This window comes from Loxodonta africana, chromosome X (genome assembly GCF_030014295.1).
Source record: "Loxodonta africana isolate mLoxAfr1 chromosome X, mLoxAfr1.hap2, whole genome shotgun sequence".
NCBI classification, from domain to species: domain Eukaryota; kingdom Metazoa; phylum Chordata; class Mammalia; order Proboscidea; family Elephantidae; genus Loxodonta; species Loxodonta africana.
In genome coordinates this window covers 3,792,497-3,812,388 of record NC_087369.1, presented here as the reverse complement: position 1 = coordinate 3,812,388, position 19,892 = coordinate 3,792,497, and the positions used below count along the sequence as shown (strand labels likewise).

Below are 19,892 nucleotides of genomic sequence, written 5' to 3'. Positions count from 1 at the left end.
AATATTGCAGCCGCTTTGCTGCTTCTTGAGATCGCTGGGTGGTGCAAGAGGTTACCATGCTCGGTTGCTAACCAAAAGCTTGGAGGCTCGAGTCTGCCTAGATGTGCCATGGAAGAAAGACCTGGCGATCTACTTACAAAAATCAGCCATTGAAAACCCTACGGAGCACAGTCATACTTGAGCCCACACGGGGTCACCATGAGTAGAAAGTGACTCAAGGCCAACTGGTTTTGCTGCTTGTCACCTGCTGATGAGATGAAATGTCATAAGAAATTGTCATGAGTAGAGGAGTACCTGAAGTATTTTCTTCCAGAAGAACTGAACCTCTTTATAAGGTTATTTCAGATTCACCGTTTCCATGCCTGTAGCGTTTTCCTGATTCCGTCATTATAATTAGCTCTACAAACCAAGAAAACAAACAAGCTGTTGCCGTCCAGTCGGCTCCCAATCATAATGGCCCTGTGTGTCAGAGTAGAACTGTGCTCCATAGGGTTCCCAAGGCTGATTTTTCAGAAGCAGGTCGCCAGGCCTTTCTTCCAGGGCACCTCTGGGTGGACTCGAGCCACAAGCCTTTTGGTTAGCAGCTGAGCGCAAACCATTTGCGCCGCTGACCATCAGATACTCGACCACACACACTCTTGTTTACAGGGCTGAAGTCTTTGATTGCCTTTCAGACCCTCAAATTAATGCCTGGGCCAGCCGAGGTCAGACAGAATCCAGCAGGGAATTCTTCCGTGTTGTAAATGATTTTAGCATTTGGACGCAACTTGCTCCAAGTCTCCGAAAGCTTTTGACAATCTGTAGCAGCAGTCGTGTGTGCTGGTATTTCTCAGCGCGTCTTAGTTCTGTCCCTGTGACTCGAAGCCAGGGCGAGCATCTGGGAGACTTACATTGTATTCTTTGTCTTTTTTTCTCCCTTAGCTTTGACCCCAGAATCAAAGTGTTTGCCAACGGGACTCTGTTGGTGAAGTCTGTCACCGACAAAGACGCGGGGGATTACCTGTGCGTCGCCCGCAACAAGATTGGCGACGACTACGTGGTGCTGAAGGTGAACGTGGTGATGAAGCCGGCGAAGATTGAGCACAAGGAGAACGACCACAAGGTCTTCTATGGAGGTGATCTGAAAGTGGACTGCGTAGCCACAGGGCTCCCCAACCCCGAGATCTCCTGGAGTCTCCCTGATGGGAGCCTGGTCAACTCCTTCATGCAGTCGGACGACAGTGGTGGACGGACCAAGCGCTACGTGGTCTTCAATAATGGCACGCTCTACTTCAATGAGGTGGGGATGAGAGAAGAGGGTGATTACACCTGCTTTGCCGAGAACCAGGTTGGCAAGGATGAAATGACGGTGCGCGTCAAGGTGGTGGCGGAGCCCGCAGCAATCCGAAACAAGACGTACTCTGTCATCCAGGTCCCCTATGGGGATGTGGTCACTGTGACATGCGAGGCCAAAGGGGAACCCACCCCAAGGGTGACCTGGTTGTCTCCCACCAACAGGCTGATCCCGGCCTCCTCGGATAAGTACCAAGTCTACCAAGATGGCACTCTTCTGATTCACAAGGCTCAGAGGTCTGACAGCGGTAACTATACCTGTGTGGTCCGGAACAGTGCCGGAGAGGACAGGAAGGTCGTCTGGATCCAGGTCCAAGTCCAGCCACCCAAGATCAATGGGAACCGCAATGCCATCACCACAGTTCGGGAGATTGCAGCTGGAGGGAGTCGGAAGCTGATTGACTGCAGAGCGGAAGGCATCCCGGCTCCAAAGGCACTGTGGGCATTTCCCGAGGGTGTGGTCTTGCCTGCCCCATACTACGGGAACCGGATCACCGTCCACCGCAACGGCACGCTGGACATCCGCAACCTGAGAAAGAGCGACTCTGTCCAGTTCGTGTGCATCGCCCGCAACGAAGGCGGGGAGGCCAGGCTCATTGTCCAGCTTACAGTTTTGGACCCCGTGGAGAAGCCCGTCTTCCATGACCCGGTGAGCGAGAAGATCATAGCCATGGCTGGGCACACCATCAGCCTCAACTGTTCTGCTGCGGGGACCCCAGCGCCCACGCTGGTGTGGGTCCTTCCCAACGGGACGGAGCTCCAGGGCGGCAGACAGCTGCAGCGGTTCTACCACAAGAGCGACGGCAGGTTGCACATCAGTAGCCTCTCCTCTGCAGACGCCGGGGCTTACCGCTGCGTAGCAAGGAACTCTGCGGGCTACTCGGAGAGGCTGGTGTCGCTCAAGGTGGGACTCCGGCCCGGGGCAAGCAGCCAGCACCAACACGTGGTGACCATCATCAATGGAGAGACGTTGCAGCTCCCCTGCCTCATCCAAGCCAGCCGGCCGGCTCGATTCTCCTGGACACTCCCCAACGGCATGGTCCTGGAGGTCCCCCAAGAAGTGGGGCGCTTTGCCCTCTTGGAAAACGGCACGCTGACGGTGCATGAGGCCTCGGTGTTTGACAGAGGGACCTACACGTGCAAGGCAGACACCGAGTACGGCCCTTCCGTCATGAGCGTCCCGGTTATCGTCATTGCCTATCCGCCGCGCATCACCAGCGAGGCCACACCGGTCATCTACGCCCGTCCCGGGAGCACCGTGAAGATCAACTGCTTGGCCATGGGCATTCCCAAAGCCCAGATAACGTGGGAGCTACCAGACAAGTCCCATCTGACTGCCGGCACCCAGGCTCGCATCTACGGGAACAAATTCCTCCAGCCGCAGGGCTCCCTGACGATCCAGCAGGCGTCTCCACGAGACGCAGGTTTCTACAAGTGCACAGCAAAGAACATCCTGGGCAGGGACTCAAAGACCACTTACATCCATGTCTTCTGAGAGACCGGCCGGAGTCACGGCTTGGGAAGTGAGAACAAGGCAGTCATTTGTAAAGGGAGCCTGCTCGGGGAGATGGAGCCCTTCGAAGGATTTTTCATGGTGCCTGGTGGTCCTCGGGTGGCTTTCAAGCTGAGGGTGACCTTGACCTTTGATTTGTTGCTTGAAAGAAGTAACACAGGCGGGCTAACAGGAGTCAGCCTCCCTGGAGACATCCTTTCCTGGTTACCGGATGTCTTGTGTTCTCGTCCGGCATTCCATGGCACCCAAGACTCGAACTGCCATCTCTGTTTCTCAGATACTGCTCCATGCCTTCAGTCACACGGGAAGGACACCTCTGAGAAGCTGTCACTAAACAGAAACTGTAGAGATTAAAAGCGTCTTGCTGCCACACTGAAGTTAACCTACTGCCACTCTGACACGATACAACACCCTACCACGAGTCCTGATATTTCATTTATTCCCTCGTCCCTTCAAAACTCCCCCTGACCAAAGAAGGCCTTTAAAACCAGAGCTATCAGTTTTTTGAAAACAGTTTTTATCGTGGTGAAATATAGACCACAAGGCATTTGTCAGTTCAACACTTTCTGACGTTCCTGTGTGAGCCCGAACTCGACGAGACTGCTTTGTTTTTCCAGGTCTCAAAACTCTTCCGCCTTTCACAGGGTACCATCTTACTGCTTTTCTACAGCGCATTTTAGTGGAAAATGTTTGTGTTTTCCTTCTCTGACAGCTCTCCGCCTTACACAGGTTCAGCTTTTGCACGCTTTAACTGTGTAACTCGGTGATGTTGAGTACATTCTACATGTTGTACGTTTACTCTCACTGCCTTTTTTTAAATTAAGGGGCCCTGGTGGCACAGTGGTTAAGTGCTCAGCTGTGAACCAGAAGGTCAACGGTTCCAGCCCACCAGCGGCTCTTCTGGAGAAAGGTGTGGCAGTCTGCTTCTGTAAAGATTACGACCTTGGAAACCCTATGGGCCAGTTCTACTTTGTCCTATAAGGTCACTACGAGTTGGATTTTCCTTTGTTTTGTTTCATTTTTAACTATTTCACCAGTATTAAAATAAACTCAGTGCTCCCAAAGCAAAAACTTACCCTCACGCCCTCCTCAAAAAACCAAAAAAACAAACCTGTTGCTGTGTTGTCCATTCCGACTCACAGCGACCCTACAGGACAGAGTAGAACTGCCCCATAGTGTTTCCAAGGAGCGCCTGGTGGATTCGAACTGCTGACCTTTTGGTTAGCAGTATGCTCTTAATCACCACTATTTATCTCCTCCTAGGGATTGATTTTTTTTTTCTTTTTAATTGTGGTGAAAATACACACAACAGAACCCTCACTAATTCATCAATTTCCACGTATACAATTCAGTGACGTGGATTAAATTCTTCAGGTTGTACGACCTTGGCCTGTGATTGATTTTTTTTTTTTTTTTTAATACACAGTCTCGTTGTGCAGTAAAACCTGTGAAAATGGAAACCCACGTACGGCATAAACTCGTCTGAGAAGGAAAACTCGAATATTTTCCAGTAAAACGAGCGATAGAAAAATGATAAGACTGCACCCTGTCAAAGGCGGAAAACTTGCGAGACCCAGAAAAACAAGGCAGTCCCGTTGAGTCCCAGCTCTGACAAGTTTCACTGTATAGCAAAGAACTCTTTTTCCCCAGAGGTCACTTTTTATATAGTGTTTTATATATATATATATATATTTTTTTTTCTTTCTAATCAGACTATGAGACTCGAAAGAGAAAAAAATACTTTGTCTCATTAAACGTAATAAATTATTGGTCTTTACAAGACTTGCATACATTACAGCAGGTATGGAAACACTCTATTTTCTTTAGGTCCCTCCCCGTCCTCCTTCAAATTCCGGAACCACTCTTAGATTACTTTCCCAGTGGCAGGGGAGGCTGGGATATAGACTTTCCTTGTGTGCAAAATTTATCTTGGGAGCTGTGGTCGGGGGAGGCGGAGGGCGGGGAAGCAGAGAGAGCTAAGCCGTGACCCTACAAAAAAAAACGGAATCCAGACTTTTTTTTCTCTGCGGTGGTGAAACTATAGCTGTGGACCTTCAACCTCCCCCCATCGTGGGTCACTCTGTGGTCCTGGATTTGGGAGACTCCCTATTTCCACGTCTGCTTTACTGTATTTTTAAGGTCAATATACTGTACATTTGATAATAAAATAATATTTTCCAAATATCCTGGCGATGATGACAATGAATTTTTCAGCAACGAAAGAAGGTCAGATGAGTTTGGGCTTCATTCAGAGTGCTTGGTAAACCCCTTTTGCCCACCATGTTTCAATTATTCTATTCTCTACAGTTCTTTTTTGTTTTTCTTTTCTTAAGATAATAAAATTGGGTCAAAGGCGGTGGCTCCAGTGATGTATTTAACAGACAGGAAGGCAGGGGCTGCCGCTGCCACGCATGGTGACCATTCCAGTATAAAACATCCCTGGAGAAAGAGCCAAGGCAATTTGAGGATTGAGGAGCCAGGGCCTCAGAATATCCTTCCGGGAATTGTCTTTGGCGAGAAGACCTCTGAGGGTGCAAGCAGTAGCGTTCCTGAAATATGCAAAACTGTGATTCTTGTGCTTCCCCCCACCCCCCGCCCCCAGAGGAAGAGAAATGAGGAATGTAGGAAAGCTGTTTGGCAAGAACGTGACAGTCTGCACTGACGAGAAGCACAGAGCCAAGGCAGTTGAAGTGTCAGCCACAGAAGCGGAAGAACCCTAACTTTTGCATGTCTAGGGGAGAAGCCCTTCACGACTCCATTTATTTACTTTCTAGTATCTGCATGGAGCTCTGGTGGCACAGTAGTTAAGAGCTCGGCTGCTAACCAAAAGCTCGGTAGTTTGAATCCACCAGCTGCTCCTTAGAAACCCTATGGGGCAGTTCTACTCTGTCCTGTTGGGTCTCTATGAGCCGGAATCGACTCGATAGCAATGGGTTTGGTTTGAGTTTGGTGTTAGCATAGCCTTTACCATGTGCCAGGAGCCCATATCAATCCCAGGAATTCTGAGACATGTTGGAACAAGTCCTGCTTGAGCAGCAAACATTCCACAGACAGGTTAGAGCAGGAATCCCCTATCTTAGTGCCATGCACACTTAGGCTAACACATTCTATGGGGTGGGGGCTGTCTTGCGCACTGTAAGGTGCTGAGCAGAATCCCTGGTCTCTACTCACCAGATGCCGGTAGCACCTACCTTGCTAGTTATGATAGAGGAAACTCTCTCCAGACATTGCCAAGGGTTCCCTGGGGGCAGAATCGCCTCACCTGAGAACCACTGCCGTAGATACAGATCAATGATAGATAGATAGATAGATAGATAGATAGATAGATAGATAGATAGATAGATAGATAGATAGATAGATAGATAGATAGATAGATAGATAGATAGATAGATGATAAGTAGATACTTGATACATAGTAGATAGATACATAGAGAATAGACAGATAATAGGTAGATGACAGGTACATACATGATAGATACTAGCTAGATGATAAGCAGATAATGTCGAGTGTCCCCTGGGGGTTAGAGTCAGCCCTGGGTGGGAGCTGCTGTGGTCAATAAATAGAAGCAGCAGGAAATTTTAGAGACCAGCTCCTTTGGACTGTTGCCTAACTGCTTGAATACGGAAGGTAAAGCTACCTGGTGTGAAAAAACCCCCACCAGGCACAGCTTGGAGCTGCTTCACCTGGAAGAAAGAAAACTAGTAAAACAGACCATTGACTTGTTGCTCTGTGCTCTCAAGAGGTGACTGACGGATGACAAAACTTCTTTGCACAAACTGAACATACATTTTGAAGACTTGCCTCATTCTGTTACACTGTTGTTGTTGTTGATTGCCGTCAAATTGATTCCAACTCAAAGCCACCTTCGGGAAAGAGTAGAACTGCCCCATAGTGTTTCCCAGGCTGGAATCTTTACAGGAGCAGATGGCCTGGTCTTTCTCCCTCAGAGTCGCTGGGTGGGTTTGAACTGCCAATCTTTTGGTTAACAGCCAAGCTCTTGACCATTGTGCTGTCAGGCCTTTTTCTGTAGGCATCCTAAACCCAACCAAACCAGTGGCCATTGAGTCAGCTCTGACTCATGGCGCCCCCATGTGTGTCAGAGTAGAACTGAGCCCCGTAGTGTTTTCAGTGGCTCGTTTTTCTGAAGTAGATAGCCAGGCATTTCGAACTGAGGCACCTCTGGTTGTACAGGAATCTCTAACTTTTTGGTTAGCAGCCAAGAGCCTTAACTGCACCACCCAGGGACTCAGATGACATAAATAGGCATTCTATCCGTACTTAGAGTCTTCTAAAAAGATGTAAAACATGGATACAGTAAGGTTAATACAAGGCTGAGGCACAGAGAAGTGTTAAAGGCGGTTCAGCCTGCACTGGGTTTCAGGGGACTCGAAAATATCGCCAAAGTGGGAGGATGACAGATGTTTTTAAGGCCGAGACGCTATTTCTGCCAGGTGGCTGGACAGCACAAGGACGGTAGGGGGTGAAGAATTTTCTAAGCAGCAAAAACATCATAAAGTAAGTTACAGCTCCGGGCAAGGAGACCTGGGGTCTACTGACAGATGAAAATGGTAGGAGTATTTGGACTAGAATCTAAAATGTACTGCTTTTTTTGTTGTTGTTGTTGAAAATGCTAAAATATTTAAAAATTTCAAGCAGGAACGATCATAGTTAGAGGCAATGGTGATTTACTTACACTGAACCAGATGCAGAGATTCTGACTTATCGTGACCCTGTGTGTGTCAGGGTAGAACTGTGCTCCACAGGGTTTTCAATAGATGACTTTTCAGAAGGAGATCACCAGGCCTTTCTTCCGAGGCACCGTGGGGTGGACTGGAACTTCCAATCTTTCAGTTAGCAGCTGAGCGCTTAACCGTTTGCACCACCAAGGAGCTCAGAACCAGTTGCCGTTGAGACTCATGGTGTCCCCATGTGTGTCAGAGTAGAACTGTGCTCCATAGGGTTTGCGATGGATTTTCAGAAGCAGTTGCCAGGCCTTTCTTGTGCATGCCTGGGTCAACTTGAACCTCCCAGCTTTCAGTGAACAGTTGAACACTTAACCTTTTTGCCACCCAGAGACGCTTTCCAATGACACTAAGAAGCATTTAAACCAGTTTGCCCGAAGCAGGAACCTGTGGGACTGGACCAGACAGATCAGTAATTGAAATCACATATCCCACTATCACGAGCTGTAAATAATTTCCTCACTAAAAGAGAGAGTTTTTCCACATGGCAGACTTTTCTCATCTGGTGTATGTACTTGTAGATTTGTGTGCTCAAAAGCAAAATCCTCAGCTCACAGGCAACTGTCCTCTCTGATTGCTCCCTGGTCGTCCTTGTGGAAAAACAAAACCCAAACCAGGTGGTCCGCTTTAAAATTCGGCTTGCAATTGCAAATGCTGCTGTAATTCTGAAGTGGGGCTGGATGCTAGATGCTAGCAAGGTCCGCCGCGCCACCGAATTCAAACTGGAAGATGCTGGTCCCTGCGACAGCCGTTTCTGCATCTTTACTGTGTTAGATTCAAGTCTCCTGCAGGTGAGAACAGGGTGAGCTTCATAATGGACTGCAGGCTATTTCCTGAGTGACCAGCAGGACCTGACCCGCTGTGGGGAAAACCCAACACCAACTTACCTCCTTCCTGACAGAATCTGCTTTTTAGCCACGTCGGTGGTTCCCCACCTTAGCTTCATGTCATAACCACCTGACGAGATTGCAAGTCTTCAGTGGATAGGTGTCTCAGTTTCCAGTGACAGGATAGAATCTCTAGGTCTTTATGATGCTTGTCGACTGGCAAAGGAGCCCCGCTAAGCAAAAGGTTGCATGTTCCAGGTCACCCAGAGATGCCTCGGAAGAAAGGCCTGGCAATCGATTTCTGAAAAAACAGGCATCGAAAACTCTGTAGAACACGGTTCTACTCTGACACATATGGGGTGCCATGAGTCAGGGTCGAGTCGAGGCAACTAGTAGTGGTGGCAGTAGATTGGCTGGAGGACAGGAAAAAATCCACTACTTCCCATCTTTTCTTCCCTCCCCTACACCCACACAAGCCCATGAGGCCACGGAAGAAAAGCAAGGATGGTGTTCATATGAATTTTCACGGCGGCTCAGTTCTGTGCATGTGGAAGAAAGGAGCCAATCCATAACGCAAACACCCATGTTGCTCTCTAAGCGTTTTCTGACCAAGGAATCGGAACACCGTGCATGGTCTTGTTGTCAGTTGCCATTGAGTCTGCTCCAACTCATGGTGACCCCATCCACAGCAGAACAAAACGCTGCCCAGTTCTGCACCATCTTCACTGTCGTTTGTATGCTCAAGTCCACTGTGTGTTTTGAGTGACTTCCAACCTAGGCGCTCATCTTCCAACACTACATCAAAGTTCTGTTGTGATCCACAGAGTTTTCATGGGCTGGTTTTTCAGAAGTAGATTGCCAGGCCTTTCTTCCTAGTCTGTCATAGTCTGGAAGCTCCACTAAAACCTATCCAGCATGGGTGACCCTGCTGGCATTTGAATACCGGTGGCATAGCTTCCAGTATCAATCAGAGCAACACGCAAGCCATCGCAGTACCGCACATGGACAGATGGGAGCACCCAGGGTAAGTGCTACAAATTCCTTTGTTCTCTGTGTGTCCTAACATGGTGTCCCGTCATAACCATTATGTGTGATTTTATTTAAACCTTCATGTCTTCTTCCCCCCTCCAATTTTGCTTACCCCTTTGTCGTTGCTACTGTGCGCCATCAAGTCTATTCCGACTCATGGCGCCCCCATGTGACAGAGTAGAACTGCTCCATAGGGTTTCCTAGGCTGTCATCTTTACGGGAGCAGATCACCAGGTCTTTCTCCCTCGGAGACACTGGGCGAGTTCCAACCGCTGGCCTTTTGGTTAGCCGCTGAGTGCTTACCTTTTGTGCCCCCAGGGCTCCCTCACCCCATTACCCCACCATTCTTCATGCATTCTCTTCTCTCTTGACTTCATCCAGCACACTTGTATAACAGGGCTTTATTTATCATTCTAACCCTGACCTCTTTCCCAAACCCAGCCCCTTCTTTTCAGTAATATGCTGATTATCTTTCTCTTTCTAAGGAAACTCTCTCCAGGATCTTCAACTCCAAACTACATTCACCACCTCAGATAAGTGAGATGATGGCTCTCAGTGATCTGCCCCCTACCCATAGGATGGCATTATACCTCTCCACATATGGTCTCGCGATGCGCTCTGGCCAACGGAACACGAGTAGACATGATGTAAGAAACATCCAAGAAGTCTTGAGGTATCCTCAATCCTCAAAGTCCTGCCCTCCACCATGACAGCAGTATTAACCAGAAGACTGTTGTTGTTGTTGTTAGGTGCTCTCACGTTCGTTCCGACTCAGAGCGACCCCATGCATGACAGCGACCCCATGCCTGGTCCTGCACCATCCTCACAACCGTTGCTATGTGTGAGCCCATTGTTGCAGCCACTGTGTCAATCCACCTCATTGAGGGTCTTCTCTTTTTCGCTGACCCTCTACTTTACCAAGCATGATGTCCTTCTCCGGGGACTGGTCCCTCCTGATAACATGTCCCAAGTATGTGAGATGTAGTCTCGCCAGCCTTGCTTCTAAGGACCATTCTGGCTGTACTTCTTCCAAGACGGATTTGTTCATCATTTTGGCAGTCCATGGTATGCATATTCAATATTCTTTGCCAAAACCGCAAATCAAAGGCATCAATTCTTCTCTGGTCTTCCTGATTCATTGTCCAGCTTTCACAAGCATAGGAGCCGATTGAAAAGACCATGGCTAAGCCATAGTAACCGGAGGATAGCTGCTCCTTTAGCCTGTGTTCTGGAATAAGAACTATGTGAAGTGAAGCTCTATGAAGTAAGCAGAGCCCTTCTGAGCTCAGCTGACCTGCTGCTGCTGTTGTTGTTGTTGTTGTTAGTTCCTGTTGAGTTACCTACAGCTCCTGCCGACCTTATGTACAGCAGAACAAAACTCTGCCTGGTCCCGCACCATCTTCATGAACACTGGTACATTTGAGTCCACGTTGAGGCCGTTGTGTCAATCCATCTCATTGAGGCTCTCCCTTGTTTTTGCTGACCCTCTCCTTCACCAAACAGGACATCCTTCTCTAGCAATTGGTCTTTCCTGATGAGATGTCCAAAGTCAGCAAGATGAAGTCTTGCCATCCTCACTTCTCAGGAGCGTTCCGGTTGCATTTCTTCTAAGACTGTTATTTTAATGATACTAACTATGTTTATTCTTCGATAAAACAATATAATGGAATTCAAGTTTCAGGGCTTGTTATTCAAGCCTATGGCTGAAACCATTTTAAAACCAATTGTAGTTAAATCATGTGTTACAAAAATTACTCACTGAGTTCTCATATTCTGGATACACTGATGGGACCCAAAACCCATTGCCGTCAAGTTGATTCCAACTCATAGTGACTCCACAGGACAGAGTAGAACTGCCCCACAGAGTTTCCAAGGAGCTCCTGGTGGGTGTGAACTGCCAGCCTTTTGGTAAGCAGCCGTGGCACGTAACCACTACGCCACCATCCCACCCCGGAAATCTTCAAGCTCCATTCGCCCCAGTGCAACCATTTCACCCGAGCATGTAGCTGGCATGCTTTCATGAAACACCTTCCACCCCTAAGAGAATGCTGCCACCATCTTGAACATCATCCTACCCTTTTCACACATCTTAATGTAGTCCTCATAGTTATTTCTTATTTTTTTTTTAAATATTCTATTGTGCTTTCAGAGAAACTTTACAAACAAATTATGTTCCCGTTTAAGTTATTTATTATTTTAAGGGGAAATCACTGACTAGATAGTAGTCAAGTGTCAACTTTGGTGAAGGGAAAGACAACACGCAATATAGGAGAAGTCAGTACAACTTGACCAAGGCAAGGTCATGAAAGCTTCCTAAACACACCCAAACAGCTTAAAGGACTGAGTTACTGGGGCAGAGGCCTGGGGACCATGGTTTTGGGGGACATCTGGGCCAATTGGCCCAACACAGTTCATAAAGAAAATGTTCTACATCTTACTTTTTGGTGAGTAGCATCTGGGGTCTTCAAGGCTTGTGAGCGACCATCTAAGATGCATTAATTGGTCCTATTCCACACAGAGCAAAGGAGAATGAAGAAAACCAAACTCACAAGGAAAATATTAGCCCAAAGGACTAAAGGACCACATGAACCACAGCCTCCACCAGCCTGAGCCCAGAAGAACTAGATAGCGCCTGGCTACCACCACCGACCGCTCTGACACGGATCACAACAGACAGTCCCAGACAGAGCCAGAGAAAAATGTACAACAAAATCCAAATGTGCAAAAAAAGACCAGACTTACTGGTCAGAGACTGGAGGAACCCCCGAGATTATGGACCCCACTAACTCAGAACTGAAGTGTGTGTGCAAACACATACATGAATATAATTTGATTTTGGTTAATAAAGTCAACATATATATTTTTTCACAGCACAATATATGACTTGCGTATTTCAACAACCTTAAATATTCTACTTGATACCCATTTCTTTGTATGTGCCATAAAATGTTTAATCCTACGTTGGTGGACATGGAGATGGTTTCCTATTTTGGCCATCTCTGAAAAGAATCTCTTATCTATAAGCCAGAAAACCAAAACAGTTGCCGTTAAGTTGACTCCGACTCATAGCGACCCCACGTGTGTCAGAGTAGAACTGTGCTCCACAGGGTTTTCAACAGCCAGGGAGAACCTCATGGATCACAAAAGAACATTGTCAGATATAGTCCTGGAAGATGAGCTCCCTAGGTTGGAAGGCACTACACAACACCCACAACAATGGACTCAAGGATACCAACAATCAACAAGATGGTGCAGGACTGGGCAGCCTTTTGTTCTGTTGTACACGGGGCCGCCATGAGTCAGAGCTGACTCGATGATAACCAACAACACACAAAAACCCGCTGCGGTCAAGTCGATTCCAACTCATAGTGATCCCATAGGGTTTCCAAGGCTGTAAATCTCTACAGAAGCAGACTGCCACATCTTTCTCCCAGGGAGCCACTGCTGGTTTTGAACCACTAACCTTTCAGTTAGCAGTCTATCTTTTTAACCACTGCGCCACCAGGGTTCCTTAACAACACACAAGAGATATTGAAACCCGTTACTTCTTCTGAAAGATTTTCCTGAGAAGCTGCCTCAGTTTCATTTCCTCACAACTAAATCCACGGATCTTTTGGTTTCCGTATAAATAATTATCTTTGTGTAGCAGAGGGCCCCATGGAACAGACAGCTAATAAGTTTCACATGATTAAAAAAAGAAACATGTTAAAAGCGCAGCTTGGAATATTCGTATCCTCAAATTTTCCACCCAAGTTCTGCATGTGTGTATGTTTTGGTTCTTGGAAAAACACAGTGTTTTCCTGCCTCTTTGCCTTCTGTTTGTAAGCAGTCCGAGGTAGCTGCAAATTTCACTTTATCAAGTGTTATTGACGTTGGCCTTCTATCACACGAGAGCCATTTTTACTGCAGTTACTACTTAGGTTGCTGGTGAAATGTCGAGCCAAAAATTTAAAGAGTTGGGCTCCCTTTCACTGAGATCAAGCCTTTATTCTTCACTGCAGAGTTTCAAGGGCGGTCAAGCCTGTGTAGAATTCTTAACAGACAGAGAGAATTCCATGTGATTCCTTGGATGTCGGCTTCGTTTGTTTATACCTTCCACACGATTTAGTGAATGCCTGCTATGGAAAATGATTACAATCTGGAGAGGCACATGAGACAGATACAGGAATGGCTGTTTGACACAGACGTTGTTGACCTTAGTTGCTATGGCGTCAATTCAACTCATGGGGACCTTACGTAACAGTAGAACAAAACGTTGCCCAGTCTGGCGCCATATTCATGATCGTCGGTATGTTTGAGTCCACTGTTGCAGCCACTGTGTCATTCCATCTCATGGAGGGTTTCCCTCGTTTTTGCTGACCCTCTACTTTACCAACCACGATGCCCTTTTCTAACGACTGGTCTTTCCTGATAACGTGTTATGAGGAGGGACCGGTCCCTGGAGAAGGACATCATACTTGGTGAAGTAGAGGGTCAGTGAAAGAGAGGAAGATGCTCAATGAGATGCATTGACACAGCGGCTGCAACAACGGGCTAAACCATAACAACAATTGTGAAGATGGTGCAGGACTGGGCAGTGCTTCATTCTGTCGTACTTCGGGTTGCTATGAGTTGGAACTGACTCAATGGCACCTAACAACAAGGAGTCTCTGTGCCAGCCAAGCCACTACGAGTTCCCATCCACCTTGCCCGTGTATATAAAGCAAGAGGGGCCCCCAGGCTTGAGAAGGGGCTATGGCACCTGGGCAGAGTGCGTGCCATCTTTCACGTAGACCAAAGCTCACTGGAGCGCTCCCCACATACCTAGAGGATAAGTCACCCCGCAGCTCAGCTCAGTCAGCCATAAACATACCAGAACAGCCTCACGCAAGATGGCTCTTCAGTGTGTGCCCATGAGATCTGTCGGAATTATATTTTATTTTTTGAGACCGTAACCATGGTAGCATCAAGTTAAGTGTAAGGTGGAGCAAGAAGTACTGCTGTGGTTTTTGGAAAACCCTCCACTATCATTTTCTTATTTTATTAAGTTAGTAAAATGATGTGTAATAACTTAAGTCACATACGCCAAGGACCTAGGGGCATTTGAAACAAGCCACGCGAGAGAACGGGAAGAGATTAAGTCAGGATAAGGGCGACATTTGGGATGACAGACATGAATTCTGTCATTAGAGTGATAAACAGATGCATGAATAGATAGGTAGTGACGTCGTTGTTTGGTGCTGCCAAGTCAATTTTGTGCCATAGCGACCCCATGTGACAGAGTAGAGCTGCCCCGTAGGGTTTTCTAAGCTGTAATCTTTATAGGAGCAGATCGCCAGGTCTTTCTCCTGCAGAGGTGCTGGGTGAGTTCAAACCACTGACCTTTCGGTTAGCAGCCCATTGCTTAACCATTGTGCAGATAGATGTTGGATGGATAGATAGATAGATGGATGGATGGATGGACGGACGGATGGATGGACGGACGGATGGATGGACGGACGGACGGACAGACGGAGAGATAGGCACATACATAAATACATAGGGATAGATAGATGATTGATAGATAAGGATGGATGGATATATTATTGACAGATACATAGATGGATAGACAGAATGAAAGATAATAGATAGATGGTAGATAGATAGATAGGGATTGATAGAAGATTGGTCGATAGATAGATAGAATGAATGAACAGATTACTGATAGATACATAGATAGATGATAGATGGTGTCTTGGGTTGGGTTCTCTAGAGAAGCAAAACCGGTAAAGCATATGAATATGTATTTGGAACCCCCCATATCTGTGGGTCAGGTTAGAGGCTTCTCCTAATTGGTGTAGCCACAGGGGCTGGCAAACCCAAGATCGGCTGGTCAGACAGCAAGGCTCTTACTCACAGGCTTTGAAGATCAATGAATTCCAAGATCTGCAGGCAAGACAGCAGGTAAGTTGCTAGCTCAAGTCCCAAGAACCGGAGATCAGATGAACAGGAGCACAAAGCCCCCCAAGACTTACCAGAATGTCCACCTATATTTGGATACAGGCCGTACGCCCAAGGAAAGTCCCTTTCAACTGACTAACTAATCACAGCAGATCCCACCATGGGGGGTGATCACATATTAAATCTCAACAGAAATGATCACAACATTGAACAACTGCCAAAATGCTGAAAACCATGGCCCAGCCAAGCTGACACACAACCTCAACCATTATGGAGAGATAGATGCTGTTGTCGTTAGGTGCTGTAGGGTCAAGTCCGACTCGTAGCAACCCTATAGGACAGATTAGAACTGGCCCATATGGCTTCCAAGTAACAGCTGATAGATGAAATATACGTAGCTAGATAGACAGACAGATGACAGATGGACAGATACATGGCACATAGACAGAGATGATAGGTAGATAGATACGACTGATAGATAATAAAAATAGGTGGATAAATAATAGATAGGTGTAGATAGATACACATACACACTAATGTGTGTGTGTCGTGTATGTGGTGTGTCATATGTGGTGTGTGTCATGTATGTGGGGTGTGTGTCGTGTGTGTTGTATATGTGGTGTGTCCTGTATGTGGTGTGTGTCCTGTATGTGTGTGTGTCTTGTGTGTGGTGTATGTGGTGTGTCATGTATGTGGTGTGTGTCTTGTATGTGGTGTGTGTGTCCTGTATGTGGTGTGGGTGTCATGTATGTGGTGTGTGTCCTGTATGTGGTGTGTGTCATGTATGTCGTGTGTGTCCTGTATGTGGTGTGTGTCATGTATGTGGGGTGTGTCCTGTATGTGGTGTGTCATGTGTGTGGTATGTATGTCATGTGTGTTGTACATGTGGTGTGTCACATATGTGGTGTGTGTCCTGTATGTGGTGTGTGTCATGTGTGTTGTGTACGTGGTGTGTGTACATGTGTATGTTGCATATGTGATGTGTGTGTGCATGTATGCGTGTGTGTCTGTGTGCCCACACACGTACTCATGAAGGATTTACAATCTAGAATGTCACTCTGACAGCTCCCAGCTGCCCACTTCCTGCCCACACACACTGCTGCTAACTGAGGAGGATATGCCCGGGTGTTGGTATTAACAAATAGGAACAAGTATATGAGCGCCCACTGTGGGGCGAAATACTCAGTGCCCAGAAGTGGGGGTTCCTTTGGGCACAAAGCCGCACTTCAACATTCGACAGCCAGAACAATGAAACAGCAGTTTATGACTCACAGGTCCGGGGAGGGACCACGCTGGGGGCCACACACAGCGTTCACGGGGGCACCCACAAAGGGGAGAATCAGAGAGAGCAGATGGACCTGGACTCAGCCTTTCCTAGGGTCCCAGCGTGGGGACGGGTTTTCCACTTGATTTTATCAGCTTAGGGACTACTGGCTGATTTACAGCAAGTGTCTAGAAACTGGAGTCTGGGGGTGCAAACAAATTTGGCAAGGAGGGTTGGGGGTCCTTACCTAGGTTGGCAGATATGACGTGTGGGTGGAGACGGACAAAGGACAACAGGGGGAACTGCCTCTGGACTGTTACCTAGGATTTTGCAGGCGACTGCCAGCTGCTTAGAAGGGCCAGGAGGCCTGCTATTTTGAAATAAGTAATGTTGAAGCAAGGAGCCCTGGGGGCGCAGTGGTTAAGCGCTCGGCTGCTAACCAAAAGGTGGGCAGTTCAAACCTACCAGCGGCTCCGTGGGAGAAACACCTGGCAGTCTGCTCCCGTGAAGATCACAGCCTTGGAAACCCTATGGGGCAGTTGTCCTCCATCACATGGGGCTGCTGTGAGTCAGAATGGACTGAATAGCACCCATCAACAGCAACATGCTAAGTTCTTAGCACAGTGTTCAACATTTTAAAAAGCGTTTTCACTAGGGAAGACCACTACTTTATGAGTTTTTAGTAATTATTTCAAGTGCTTTTACTGTCAAAATAGCTCTGGTGGCACAGTGGTGAAGTGGTTGGCTGATAACCGAAGTGTCGCGGTTCGAACCCACCAGCAGCTCCTCAGGAGACAGACCTGGCAGTCTGCCTCCCCAAAGATTACAGCCTTGGAAACTCTATGGGGCAGTTCTACTCTGTCCTATAGGGTCACTATGAGTCAGAATCAACTCAACAACACACACCAACAACAACATGGTTTATTGAAGGCGTCCCTGGGTGGTGTAAATGGGTAAGAGCTTGACTAATAGCCAAAAGGCTGGCTGTTCAAACCTGCCCAGCCGTGCCATGGAAGAAAGGCCTGGCAATCTACTTCTGTAAAGATTACAGCCAAGAAATCCCTATGGGGTGATTCTATTCTGTCACATGGGGTTGCTATGAGTCTGAATCGACTCATGGCACCCAACAACCACCACGACAGCCTTTGATATAATGAGATAAGAAAGGCATTTCACCTCTGTGTTTTCCCCCTCAAAAACACTTAGGCTAGCTCAGCACTGAAGCCGCTCCTGAAGCTCACTTTTCAGACAAAGATTAGACAGGCCTACAAAACAAACTGGTGGCACAGTGGTTAAGAGCTGGGCCGCTAACCAAAAGGCCAGCAGTTGGAATCTACCAGGTACTCCTTGGAAGCCCTATGGGGCAGTTGTACTCTGTCCTATAGAGTCACTATTGGTCACAATCAGCTCAACGGCAAAGGGTTTTAACATTTAAGCAGAGGCTGGAGGAGAAGGATGCTGACACATCAGGAAATGGAGTTTGGGGTTCTTAGGACAGCCTGCATCTGGGGTATCTCCGGGCGGTCCCGGGGAGCCTCGCAGGCGTTCCCTACTGCTCTCAATGTTGCCTTCTCATTGTCAGCGTTGACTTTTCCCTGCCAGCAGCGGGACAAATGGCTGTGACTCACAGACTCTGCAGCTCCCCACAGGTAGAACTGCTCAGTGAGACTCGTTCCTCGAATCTCATTGAACCTCTCCTTCCTCGGGAGGTGCAAACACCGGGCTCCCTCACGGAGATGGTGCGGATGGCACACTTTGACCCTCAGGTGTGACCAAGTCAGCACAGAAACCTGTCGTGTTTGAGTTGGCTTTGGTGGCACAGCAGGCATGGGACTCCCCTTGGGAGGAAAACCCTGCCAGGACTAGCTGGGTAACTCCCCCTCGGGAAGGAATATCAGCTCATGGAGGATCCTGGCTTCCATGTGTTGGGGATTGAATGGTGTCCCCCCAAAATACGTGCTGTAAATCCTAACCCCTATAGCCCTGGTGGTGCTGTGGTTAAGAGCTTGGTGGCTAACCAAAAGATTGGTGGTTCGAATCCACCTGGCATTCCTTGGAAACCCTATGTGGCAGTTCTACTCTGTTCTATAGGGTTTCTATCAGGCAGAATCAACCGACAGCAACGGGTTTGGTTTATACCTGTGGATGGAATTGCATTTAGGAATAGAGTTTTCTTTGCTATGTCAAGGAGACCATATCAATGTAGGGTGTATCTTAAACCTAACCACTTTTGAGATATGCAGAGGGCGAACTAGACAATGTTACCAATTGCATTTTGCCCCATCCAAATAGGTGTTGTGAACCCTAACCCCTATACCTGTGATTATAATCCCACTTGGGAACGGATTTTCTTTGTTACGTTAATGAAACAATATCATTGTGGAGTGTGTCTTGAGTCCATCTATCCTGAGGTACAGGCAGGCCCTGATTTACAACATATTCGAGTTATGACAAAACGCGCTGACACCTGTCTTTTTTTTTTGTACGTCTTATCGTTAGTAATACACGCTACATACAATGTTACAGCACGTAACTTGCTGTTATCATTCTCAGATGTTCACTCGCAGAGGTGTATACGTAATGTTTCTAACCCCCAAGAAGCCCTGGTGGTACAGTGGTTAAGAGCTCGGCTGCTAACCAAAAGGTGGGCAGTTCAAATTCACCAGCTGCTCCTTGGAAACCCTGTTGGAACCAACTCAATGGTAATTGCCTTTTTTTTTAATTTTTTGGTTCCAACCCTCAAAGATAAAATAAGATCAGATTTATAAAGATACTGATAATTAAAAGGCAATAATAATTAAAACTAAAAAAAAAATAATGATAAGGTGTGTGACTTACATCAGTACCGACTTCCAACGAAGTCGTGGGTACCCTGTCTTCAGTCAGCGACTACCTGTATAAAAGCAGCAGATTGGGCTCAGAAGCAAGTAGAGATGGGGGAAGATAGATGTCACACCACGTGGAGATAGCCAAAGAACCAAAGAACAGAAGCTGAAAAGAGACAAGGACCTTCCCCAGAGCCAGCAGAGAGAGAGAGACTTCCGGCACAGCAGGCGCCCAGAATTCAGACTTCCAGCCTCCTACACAACAAGAAAATCATTTTCTGTTTAAGAAAGCCACCCCCTTGTGGTGTTTCTGTTACAGCAGCACTACATAACTAAGACAGAGGCTTTTTCTCCCATTGCTCTGCTCTGAGTTTTCCTGCTTACCTCCAAGCCCTCACTCGGAGGCCACTTGGAAATGCTGGGAACAGCCAGCTTGGCGT

General features: G+C 47.4%; 1 protein-coding gene across 2 annotated transcripts in view; it reads left to right on the top strand.

Moving 5' to 3' along the window:
- LOC100663203 (matrix-remodeling-associated protein 5) overlaps positions 1-5,029 on the top strand; it is a 33,022-nt gene extending 27,993 nt beyond the window's left edge. For both annotated transcript variants that reach the window (XM_010602099.3, XM_064277903.1), the window contains exon 7: positions 922-5,029. In XM_010602099.3, coding sequence (XP_010600401.2) covers positions 922-2,827 — 1,906 coding nt within the window. In that variant the 3' untranslated portion in view covers positions 2,828-5,029. The remainder of the gene's footprint in view (positions 1-921) is intronic.
- Positions 5,030-19,892: the final 14,863 nt, after the last annotated feature.